Source organism: Helicoverpa zea, chromosome 5 (assembly GCF_022581195.2).
Source record: "Helicoverpa zea isolate HzStark_Cry1AcR chromosome 5, ilHelZeax1.1, whole genome shotgun sequence".
In the NCBI taxonomy this organism is placed as follows: domain Eukaryota; kingdom Metazoa; phylum Arthropoda; class Insecta; order Lepidoptera; family Noctuidae; genus Helicoverpa; species Helicoverpa zea.
Genome location: NC_061456.1, coordinates 9,167,653 through 9,180,565, shown reverse-complemented (window position 1 = coordinate 9,180,565; position 12,913 = coordinate 9,167,653). Strand labels below are relative to the sequence as shown.

The following is a 12,913-nucleotide window of genomic DNA, read 5'->3' as shown; positions in this document are numbered from 1 at the left end:
TTGATAGATCGTTTCTGTAATGTCGAAGGTTTATGTTTGTTGTGTACGTTAGTATAATTTTGTTTGTCTAAGGTCAGGGTTACGTATCTTATTTATGGGCCTATAATAGTATATTTATCTAAGCAAGCATTCAAAAAATCGAAGTATTAGCTTGAACTTCTTTGAAGCTTGAGCGTTGTATCAAGAGCAAAATTAATAAACCGGCCAAGTGCGAGTCGGACTCGCGCACCGAGGGTTCCGTACAAATCCTGTATAGATAAAAAGCGAGTCTCGCGCCAGCCGCAACTTTCCACATAGATAGGTTTGACTGCCATTGTGGGATCGATAGCAAAGATCAGATATAGTTATGGGAACTCCTTTACAATTTATAACGTAACCTTGTGTTGGAGCTTATTTTATTTTAGGTGATGAGAATTCACTACTAATGGGATCTTTTATTTTTGAGGGATTAATCACCTAACGAGCCCCAGTTTCAGGTTTTTTTCGAAACTGCCTGACGACTTGTAACTGTCGAATTGTAACAACGACTGCTAGAGAGTAGGATTCGGGGCTGCTGGCTTTATGTTTCTAGAGCCTTGACAAAAGTGTAATTCTGTCCCTTTCTTTGTTTTATAAAGTCGGCTTTATTTTATTTTGTAGCATTTTACAAACAAATCCAACTTCAAACATATAAAAAAGCAACAAGAAAACAAAAGCAAGAAAGAAATTAAAAAGATGTTAGGTGCATCGGTCTAGAAGTCGGTGTCTAGAGGATGCATTATATTTATTTTAGCACCGAGATCTAGACCGATGCATATAAACAGTTTTCTTGTTGATTTTAGAAGTTGTTTTTTTTTTTTTGTAAAAAGTTTTTATTTTTAACTTTTGTGAAAAGTTCTCGTCAATACGAATAATATAAGCCCAAACACGACGTTACTAAATCATACCGTTGAGGAGTTCTCTCGACTTTCTCACGTCTCCATCATCAAGAAAGCTCTAAACCTTCACTGTTTGATAGTATCACCAGACATACATCTGAGAATCAAGTTTTAATCCTATGCATGCCTACAATTTCTGATAGTTGCCCTCGATTTCTCAGGATTTCCATCATCAGATCCTGACCGAATGACAATGGAAATAAACGACGAGTATACTCTTTTACTAAAAAGAAATGATTTCTCAAATCCGTCAAACTTGGTCGTTTAAATTCCCCATTAAAATGAGGAAAATATTTGATTTGATTTGATAATATTTTAATATTTTATGTAACTTCAAATTTATCATTTTCGCAATTTTTCCTTTATCTGTACTATATAACGTTGCTTCTTGCCGAATTTCAAGATTCTGAGTTCACGGGAAGTACCTTGTAGGTTTTGATTCCCTAGCGTGTGACGGAAATTCGTCCAAGGTGTCGGTATAACTGCTGTATCTTTTGATCGCGTTAACTTAGATGTTTGATTTTTTCACTGCCTAAAGGGACAATAGACCTAGGTATTTGGTATAAATTTCAATTTGATACCTTTATTCGTTCGTGAGAAATAAGGTAGTAAGTTTCATTTTATTAAAATATTTTTTTTAACATTATATAACTGAAAAAATGAGATTTTCGTAATTTTTCCTATATTTGCATTATATGACAATACTTCATGCCAAATTTCAAGACTCTGAGTTTACGGGAAGTATCCTGTAGGTTTTGATTCCTTTGCGAGTGTCGAAAATTTGTTGAAAATATCGACATAATCGGCTGTATCTTTTGATTGGCTTGGCTTAGAAGTTTGATATTTTCACAGCTTAAAGGGACAATAGACCTGAGTACTTCATGTGAATTTCAGCTTGATACGTCCACGCGTTCTTGAGATAAAGGGTCTTGACAGACAGACAGACAGACAGACAGACAGACAGACAGACAGACAGACAGACAGACAGACAGACAGACGGACAACAAAGTGATCCTATAAGGGTTCCGTTTTTTCCTTTTGAGGTACGGAACCCTAAAAATGGCACCTACATATCTATTAACAGATTAGTTAGCACTAAACTTTGCTAAACTGGATAAAAAAGGTCGTATTTCATTGAACATAAGACCAAAAACATACTTTCATATTAGACACCTAAGGTCACAGACACACGTGACAAAGCAGAACTTATCACAACTTGATCCGACTAATCCCGCGTCTTTATTCTTCGTTGCCCAAATCCTAATGTTTGTTAAGCCTTGTCTTCTGTTCCCGCCAATAATAAGTGCGTCCCTTATTTGGGACATTGGGACGTTAGTTGAATTCTTCTGAGGGGTGAGACGAAGGGAGGAGGGGAGTGTGGTGGTACATCTGCATAAATACGTAAAGCGGTCACGTTCGAGCCGACGACCACGCGTTTAACTTGTATCGTCTACGGACAAGGCGGGCGCGTTTGGACGGGCGAGTTACTCGCATAGAAAAATAATAGCTAAAATAAAATCGCCTATTTTTTTAAATACTATGAGAACTGTTTTCATTTTAATATTAATATAATAAATGTAGAAAAATCACCCTCCATTTTTTTTTTTCAATTACCAATTGTGATTATCAACCACTCGTAATACTTCTTAAATTTAACTTTGAATTGAAGTATAATTTCCACGAAAATACAGCATTAACCACAATATTTACGCTAATTTCGTACATAGTTTACAACTAGTAAATCTTCGCCAGTAATCATAGTTCAGCAAGCATATTCAACTACACTGCTATTCATATTGTCAAGTATCTTATGTGTCTCGTGGTATCTTCATCACCAAACGCGTTAATTTGCGAAGCACATTAATAAATCAATTTGATTGCGGATCAATACATTCTATCCAGTATTTAGCTTAATTGAGGACACATTACCTAATTGACTCTAAAACTAATTTGCCATGATAGATCTACATAAACATTAGCTTTATTGGAATATTTAGTTTAGTAAATTATGTTTATTTATCGTTGTAGGTGAAGTACTGAATTATCTTCAGGCTTCGGCTGTGAGCTTTAGGCAATGAGCTCCAATTAATGTGAATCACATCGTAGAATAATGTTGTACAGCTCAGAGGTAAGATTGGATCACGGACTAGTAAAAAATGTAGATTGGATTTAAAATGTTTCAGGCGACAATCTTACAAATATTTTTAAGTGTAATTTGACAAAAAGGGTGACGGTGCATTTTGCACGTAATTAAGCAATTTTTTTTTTAAGATAACAAACTTATATTTTTCCTCTAAACTCACACAACAATTGCTTACTGATATAAGATGTGCTCCAAATAAATTCTTAGCGATTTCGCCTTTACACTTTTCAAATAAGACATTTACAACGTAGGTACAATAAAAACTACTTAACTAAATCCTTCGGAAAATAGGTATTATTCTAGTTGAACTTCGAATCCACTTTAGATACAGGCAAGTGAACTCGCCCGTTCAAAGGCAGCTACGCTCGTGTCACGGCGCCTTTATTTTCTATTTCCAAGGCGGCGCGGCCAGAGAAACACCACGGCTAATCGTCCGCCCGTTTCCCGTCCCGCCCCACTAGAGATGTGCCTGGTTACGTCTACGTCTACGATAGACGTGCGAGTTTACGGTAGTTTTACGAAACTACTATGTTGAAAATGTAGTGGTTATAAAGATGTGGTTTCGTGCTTTGGTATGCATTACAAGTTTGATACTTACTAATGCTAATGAAATTTTTGTGAGCCCACTTTGTACTTTTTCGGTGTTCATTAACGCAGTAGATACGTTGTTCTAAATCTGTGATTCAGGAGTATTAACAGCAATTTTAATGTGTTAAGTCAAACAACCATGTTCAAACCATATAAAAGACATTCATTGGCGTTTATTGATAACTGAAATAAAAACTGAAAAAAAAAAAAAAATAACACATCGATATATCGACATGTCCCACCCCTAACTGTCTTGATGTGTCCCGGCAAGTAACGTGTTCTTTTAGTGGTTTGTCCTACGCTTTTCTACCTGCTTCTTACAGATCAGTTTACTTACGTACTTCTACATATTGTATGTGTGAGTAGTGCCTTGCATGTGTGTGTAAGATTAGATATTACCGCTCTTTATGAATGTTTTAGCAGATAAAAACTTTACGTATTTACCTAGGTTGAGTTTTATGCTGAAACTTTTATGTGCAGGACAAAGTATGAGATTGTTTTGCTCATATTATTTAAATAGAGCTTAATTGCGTTTGTGTTTTAATGTGCGTCATTATTTTATAAACATTTTGATAACGAACATTTGATACTGTATCGACATTAAAATGAGGGATATTAATTTGATATTTTTGTGCTAGATTTATTTGCCAATAACCCATAATTTAGTATTGTAATGATTATGTATTATTGGCAGAAAACCTCTTCCAGCAACTTGTATCAAGAATACTAACTTGCTAAGGATGCAGCCTTTATTCTCCAAAAGCCTCACTCTCTAAAACCATAAACCAACACGTAACCCAATTCTTCATTCCTCTCCACAAACATAAACAGTGCATCAAAAACTTGGGTAATCATCACTAAAGTACCCTCAAGTACCAGGTACACCTCACCTATTGTGTACCTACTATCTTGATTTATGTATCTCTGGGACACCGCCCGAGCCACCTGCGCCCCTAAGCTAAATATTCATTTGTCAGACTTGAATGTAAGTTAAAAAGGATTGCTAATATCTTAGATGGGGTTCGCTTCATACTTACAAGTGTTGTTTACGATTTCCGAACGTGAACATGGATTTGTGGGCTTGCGGTGCTTAGGGCTTCTGTTTAATTAAGCATGCTTTGTGTTATTTTATGTTATGGTGAGTCTGAATTAGTGGTGGAATTATGCTTGATATAAGAGGAGGACTTTTACAGGATTTTTGCTGGATTGGGATTTGGTACATTGTAGGCTCTAGACGGAACGGCGTTATGTTTTAGTCAGTAAAAGTCTGACACACACTATCTACTTATTCTTAGTAGTCTTAAAAGTCATATGAACTTTCATTATTTTCCAATCAATTAATTTGAAAATTATATAAATAGAAAATTACACCTACCTACAGAATTTCAGTAAATATTGTACGAAAGTTTGTAACGGTCTTGAGTAAATAAGCAGATGAATTTCACTATCCAATATTCATAACATCCTGTCACAAATATTGGGAGCTTTGGAAATGTCAATGTTCAGTTTCTCTTATTGACAAGTTGTGGGTTCCGCCTTACGGGTACAGGCAATACTAATAAATATTTTAGTGAGGGTACTCCAATGTTTACATACAAATGCTTTGTTCGAAACCTTCGTTGATATTGTGATTTGTTTCCTTGAACTAAATTAAAGGGATTTCATTAGTCTTCGTTTTGGGGAGGGTTTTAAGTTGTCAATAAACTAGTTGAAGTACCTACCTGAATGGGGAAATGTCATACTTGTTACTATTTCGGGATTGTGTGTTTACTACTCCAATAATGTGGCATGATTCATATAGCTTTTTCTAATGACCTTTTGAAAAATAAATGTGCTTTAATAAACCTTAACTTTTCCTCTTTTAAGTACAATCCAGGAAATCTACTTTTGTTTTTATGACCTACTCCTAAACATAATAGTAAATAATTTAGTTTTCGTATGAACTCGTGTGTAAATAACAAAAAACTTCTAGTTGGGTAGTTGGGGAAAGCGAGACGAGTTAGTAAAACTTTTTCTTGAACCGCGTGAGAAGTGCTCAAAGCAAGTGAGACATAAACCTAGATACCTAAATGTTTTTTATTTTTTAATTTGGAAAATATGTTTTAGTTTTAGCTAATTTCTGTGAATGCTGCTGAAGTTTGAGAAAGCCAGTTTCAAAATTCCAACAGGAATTGATTTAGCTATTCAAAACATTTTTAAGACCACCTTTAACCTCTTGATGCTAATTATAAAACAATAGAAAATCAATGCGTGTATCTGCGTTCTGACATACAATAGATTAAAATTAGTACCTAATTGATGAACTTGTATTTTGAAACAAATCAACGAGTAAATCATAGTTCATCATCATCATCACTAACAAAAATCGAGTTTAAAATACGATCGACAAGTTTTCAAATCACACAGCACCATTATAATTGTAAGCCTATTTCCAATAATGACAAGAATTACCTCTCATCTTCATATTGCACCTGTGCTTAAGAAGACTTTCCTCATATAGAGAGCATCTTGTTAGTAATTTACTGGCACTCATATAATGTCTGCAGTATCTATTATGCGTTACACGAGAACGAATGATGAAGTGATTTCCGCCAACTACTTACGCGCCTAATTGGCCTGACAAAGTCCGATCCGCGTTTACACCGTAATGTAACATTGCTCACGAACATTCTGACCTCTGTTGCTCATAAAAGAATTGACTTTAATTCATGTAGGAACAAAATAATAAGGATAAAGTACAAAGGTGCTTCTTCTTTTATAATGTAAGTAGGTACGTTTATTTTGGAAGCAGGCATATTGACATTACAATATTATTCATCTACGTGGCAATGCTTTTCTTAATCTTCCTGTATTTTCAATAAATTATAAGAATAATGGAATTGTATTTCTGTGCAAGTACGTTTATCTTTAATTATTAACATGGGATAAACAGCTATGGGCTTTTGAGTGCAGATGAAGATTTCCGTGTATCGTACTGAATTGATACCTACCGCCTACTCTGCTAAATTCGGAATAAACAGTACGAAGAATTTGATCCATTTCCAAGGAACCACTCGTTCAATTTATACATGAATAATTAATTTTAATTACATCTATGTGCGTATCCCTCTTACTTTTCCGTCTTTGCGAGGGGAGTAACGCCTCCGAGTAATACGAGATGGGTTTTTCGCCTTTTGGACAGACTTCTAAATTATAAAGTACCGCCTTCCCTAAATGTATTGTAGGTACCACTCTTTTTACTTAAGTACTATACATCTTATTTTAATTAAGAACATTTAATGAAGATTATTCGACCTCTAAGTGGTTAATACGTAACGATCATAATATTATAGTCAACAAAAACGAACTACATTGTTTAATTTAGCTCAAGATTATATTTAGACTCATTAAATAAATTGGAGGCCTCGGTGTAAGAGGCGGCCGATCCCCATTGTGACCGGTACGCCATAATAAGTATTATTCCATGTTTTCGATGGGTCCTATCTATCTACCTTTCAGCAAAGAAATAAAGCTCTTTAATACCAAATCGATGCTTTGTTCTCTTCTTATTTTTGTACCTTTTGTTAATATTATATGGGCAAACGAGTATGTACTTATTGAGATAAAAAATAAAGAGTAAGGGACGAAATTACGCAGGCAACCGATGATAAAAAATGTACTGGGCTCTTCAATAAATATTTATGCAAAGTATTTGTTATTTTTCAATAAATCCCGAAATCATTATTTTATTGTAACAAATATTATGCTAGATATATTTTATTCAAAATAAATATTCCATCAATAGTAAGTACAGTAAATTGTTCGAGTTTGAATGCGAATGTCATTTGTCTTCACAAAAGCACATAAAACTTCAACAGTACTCAATCGACGAAACCTCACAAAAGTAACTTGAAAAATAAGTCAAAGAAAGCCATCAACAGTTTTAAAAACACGAAAGAAATCTTGGCTCGCAAAGTACTGGCCGTAAAGTAAACTAAAGAACAATTTGCATGGGCTTGCTTCAGTCTTCGGCATACGTTCGATGGCAACAGGTCGCCGATTTATCCGACCGGTGACATGATGTCGGTTAATGGAAAAATGTGACATTAAGCCGGCTGTTTTTAAGCCACCGTTCAATCGGATGAGTTATGGAGTCAGAACAGATGATCGAAGATGGGAATTTGTCGGTTCATTGATTTTATAAGATTTATTTTATTTCTTCGCGTGACATTTGAGTTTTGGAGAAATTTTCTTGCCTATTTACGCAAATTGTTAATTTTGTTTGTTATTATTGAAAAATATACTTTCTTCATCTTGAGACGCCAACTTCTTCTCCGTTTTGAAACTCAAGACTTAGCTATGCCAGTACACCACCCGTTAAAATAGTAAGTTGTTACAGTAGCTTGTAGTACTTATCAACTTATTAGTCCTCTGTTATTCACAAGTTACGATAAACACCCACACACACCACAGTCTTCGCCCCTCCCACTATGAAGGGTACCTTATTTCACCTATAGACAAAACTTTTTAAGACTCGCAAATTAACCGTCTCTTCAAAAATTCTTATTCTCCTTTACACACCAGCTATATACCTACATGGCAAATGACTCCAACAATAGTATCCACACAAATCAGTACCTAAGTACATAGGTACGTGGCAATGCACAAACAACCGCCTACATGGACATCTGACCCACCCTTGTTAGTGTAATCGTGTATAATTAAATTAATTGACCAGCACTACACAGTATAGTTTTCAGATAATTTCCACATTTTAATTAAGATCATGTGCGTAATGACGCCATAATGATTATTAATTTTCAAGTATCAGTTACGATTTTATTTATTTAATCAAACGCCGAGTGCTCGTTGTGTGCTATGCTGTTGAAATTTTTAACGTTTCAAAGTAATTAATTAAGCTTCATTTTGTTATTGTTTTGTTGTATGCATAAGCTTTTATTATTTTATGTTGATTGAATTAAAATACACGTTTTAATTTGTGATTCTTTTTAATCTAGCTTTATTTGAATGAATAACAATATAAATACGCATTTACAGGTCTTTTAGGTACTTACTTTGAACATCAAAGCCTATGTCACTTAGTGAAACGCAAATACCCTAAAGGTTTACTTCTCTCAGGCTTTTTGAAATGGATACACCTATTTTCAGAAACGGTCTTTTAGTCCCAGATTGATTTCAAGTTTTGCTATTGTTAGTAAAGCTCGTAGTTTAGTTTATTAAGCGAAAGATTCATAGCTATTACAGCGTTTTCACACTTGTTTTCCGAGCGACAACAAACATTTAACAATTACTAATAAGATAACGTTAACGCTCGTTTTGCTAGGCTCCACCAAAATCCGCAAGCTGAAAGGGCTGTACCTATATTTTTATTGTATCTAGATATCCCATCTAACGTCGAAACCAAATCCAACATGAGTAACTTGATCCCAACATTTCTCAACAATGCACCCCGCCAACATCTTAGAGTAATTGAGACTCGACATTCGACAATCGCGATGTCCGTCATCCCTTCATTGTCCGCTATGTACGCCGTTCCTATTGTATGGCCGATTGATTACAATTCCCATTTACCACGTTGTATACTAATGGTCCGAACACAGGTGTATGACGAACCTATGTAATTACATGAAGCTCTGATCCGATTAATATCGCGTATTATGTTAAGTGGCATTGTGAGAAAGAATTGTTAGGATATCGGACTTAGATGTATTGTGTAGTAGTGATATTCTAGCTTTAAATATGCAGCATCTTATGATATTGATATTTTTTTTAGTAATATATATTTTTTTTTTTGACAAACGTCTGTCCACTTTTTAAACGGAGTGAAACCTACTTCGTTTCTGTAAATAACACACCTGTGCTACAATACTTAGGCACTCTTCTTTTTCATTCACATGCAGAAGCTACCTGAAATAGTAAGTATCATGTCAAATGGTCAGTTCATCCCATCAAGACAATGTAACATTTCAAAACTTACATAAAAACAAACAAACAACTTGAAAGTTGCCTCGAAATGTTTCTACTTTCTTTAATATTATTTCTCAGCCGAAACAAACAGTCGAAATGTTGTGTCCAGAGAGTATTCATGCAAAAATGTGTCTTGTCACCTAATGTATTTTGTTCAGACCCACTTATACTTAATATGTGACAGTTTTCAAGTGCTTACTTACGTTTTTACTTTAGTTTTGTTGGAGTTCCTTTCAGGCACGTTTAGTTTATAGTTTGCCCTTATGACTTTGGATTCGGGTCTTTGATGTGGTGACATGGCGGTACTTTGTTTTATATGTCATGTTAATTTTAAGATTAAATAATATTAAAATGTAACAACGTTCTCGTGATCTGTAATGTTGTTTTGAATCTAATGTCATCAGAATTAATTGTCAAGACGCAACGAACTGAAAAGACAAGACTGCTTTGCAATTGTCAAATTCTAGCATGTGTGTTGGCAGTAGAAAGTGCGTAAAGTAGAAACTTGGAAAGGTTACATTGATATCTACTTAACTTAAAAGGCTGATGCTTTAACCACCAGACGACTAAAACCAGCACAACCGAAAAAAATATCTGGCATATTGATTTCTGACACTTACGCGAATATTAGACATTTAAATAAAACTACTTTTACGGATTTTATCGCGTTATATTAATATTATTTAATCCCGACGTTTCGGATCCTTTACAGCATCCATGGTCACGTGATCATGATGCTGTAAAGGATCCGAAACGTCGGGATTAAATAATATTAATATAACGCGATAAAATCCGTAAAAGTAGTTTTATTTAAAATATCTGACAGTTGATATTTAGAACTAGACCACCGTAGTTAACTGTCTGCTGATTAAAATAAGTGTATATTATTTTAAACACCCTCACATTCAGTGGGTCATGTTTGACCAGCAGTGAGACGCTGTCAGTTGTCAATACATGTAACAATATTAATTATCGAGTCCCTCAGCGTGGCCGTACATTTGTATTATGGTGGGAGAGCCGATTAAGTGATTGTGTTATGTGAATGCTACCTCAAATCCATGTACTTAGTGATAATAATGTCTTAGTTCAATATGGGCTATTGGTAAGCTGGTAAGGTCTACTCGGTAAATATCTATTTACCGAATAGACCGATACAAAGATAAAAATAGGTTCACATACTTTTTACAAGTTATACAAGTTCCCTTGACCGACATATCTGAAATATTTATTACTCCTCAGAGATACACTTAAATGTAAAACTTACTCGTTTTCTTGATAGCAAAATGGTGGAAATTAGATATGAGAAAACTAATACTTTTCTTTCAGAGAGTGAGTAAGTTCGGTAGATATAATTAGTACATAAATTAAACAATATAATAACATATTTATCATAACGGGAGATTACTATCAAACTGCAGTAGGTAGTTAGAAATTGAAATAAAACTACTTTTACGGATTTTGTCGCGTTATATTAATATTATTTAATCCCGACGTTTCGGATCCTTTACAGCATCCATGGTCACGGGCAGACTAAGGTGTTGGTCGTCTTGATATATTAGTTACAAACAGCTACCCTACATTTTGTTGATTATTATTGACAATCCGATTCACGCAAAACGAGCTCACTGTATCCATAGGTCGAGCAGTTGTAGGCTTGGATTTTGATTTAATAGTTTCTATGATGGGATTCCAAGCAGGTGGTATGCACCAGCCATCTTCTCTATTGAAATTTGGATGTTTTTTAATTTCAATAGCCTCGCGAATCATCCTAGGTAGGAATCGGTTTTCTCTTGCAAGGACTTGTGGTTTATCAAATCTGATGTAATGCTGGGCCTTGTCTAGTGTGTGTTCACAAACTGCTGACTGTCTGGAACGGCGGTGTTTGACATCGGCGATGTGTTCTTTTACGCGGGTCCCTATGCTTCTTTTAGTTTGGCCTATGTAAGAGAGACCACAATCACATTCAAGCTTGTATACACCCGCATCTTGTAGAGGTATGTGACACTTGACAGGTGGTAAGAATTGACTGATCTTCTTCAGCGGCTTGAAGTAGGTTTTGATTGAAGCTCGCTTCAAGATGTAGCCAATCTTGTCTGTGACTCCTCTTATGTATGGAAGAACAGCAGGTAGACGCTCAACTGTGGCTGGTTTCACGCGGGTTCTGCGACGAGGGCGCGGTACTCGGAGCTTGTTGTCGTGCAGTACTTGCTTGACATGTTGAAGCTCAGCACCCAGGTGTTGTTCATCGCAGATCCCACGTGCTCTCTGAAACAATGATTTACCAACGGTAGATAACTGTGTTGGGTGGTGGTGGGACTCACCATGAAGGTATTTGTCTGTATGGGTTTTCTTCCGATACACAGTGTGACTCAAGGTGTTATTAGGGTTACGGATAACCAAAACATCTAAGAAAGCTAAGGAGTTGTTTGCCTCTGACTCCATAGTGAATTGAATTTTGGGGTTTATGGAGTTAAGATGATTTAAAAATGCTGTGACTTTGTCAGATGGTAGTATTGTGAAAGTATCATCTACGTACCGCTTGTAGAATTTGGGTGTTACGGGTGCAGATTGCAGGGCTCGCTCCTCAAAATCCTCCATGAAGATATCAGCAACAATGGGAGATACTGGGGAGCCCATTGCTACACCATCCACTTGCGTGTAGAAGTGATTATTCCACAGTAAATAGCCAGATGTTAGGCAATGTTTTAACAGTTCAGCATATTCAGTAGGCATGTTATTCTCTGCTAGTTTCTTAGACACAATCTTGATGCAGTCTTCAACAGGTAAGCATGTAAACAATGACTGAACATCAAAACTGACCATAGTTTCATTGTCAGCTAGTTGTAGGTGTTTTATTTCACTGACAAAATGGTACGAGTCCTTTACATATGCTGCTGTGTTTCCTCTCAATGGTGAAAGTACTTTAGCCAGATGTTGAGCCAATCTGTAGGTTGGTGAGTCGATTTGGCTGACTATTGGTCGTAGCGGAGCATTAGGTTTGTGTATCTTCGGTAGCCCATACAGCTTTGGTGGTTTTGCGCAGCTAGGAACTAGGTATTTTACGTCTAGATTCAATGTTTCGGAGTACTTTTTTATCAAATCACTAGTTGATTTCAATGTTTTTGTTGTGGGGTCGGTCTTCACTTGTTTATATGTACTTTCATCCGATAAAAGGTCTTGTATTTTATCATTGTAATCTGACGTATCCATCACCACCGTAGCATTACCTTTATCTGCACGTAGAATTGTTAATTCAGGCCTGTCGCGAAGGTTTTTTAACGCTAGATATTGATTTTTA

The 12,913-nt window shown here is 35.7% G+C and overlaps 2 protein-coding genes across 12 annotated transcripts in view; one reads left to right on the top strand and one right to left on the bottom strand.

Annotated features, from left to right (window-relative positions):
* LOC124630485 (polypyrimidine tract-binding protein 1) overlaps positions 1–12,913 on the top strand; it is a 350,786-nt gene that overhangs the window by 97,731 nt on the left and 240,142 nt on the right. The gene's annotated exons all lie outside the window — the stretch shown is intronic.
* On the bottom strand, positions 11,236–12,825 carry LOC124630667 (the record flags this gene model as incomplete). Its single annotated transcript, XM_047164632.1, has 2 exons — positions 12,175–12,825; positions 11,236–11,874 (listed from the first exon to the last, which is right to left on the bottom strand). Coding segments are annotated over exons 1-2 (1,290 nt in total), but the record flags the coding sequence as incomplete, so codon positions are not given.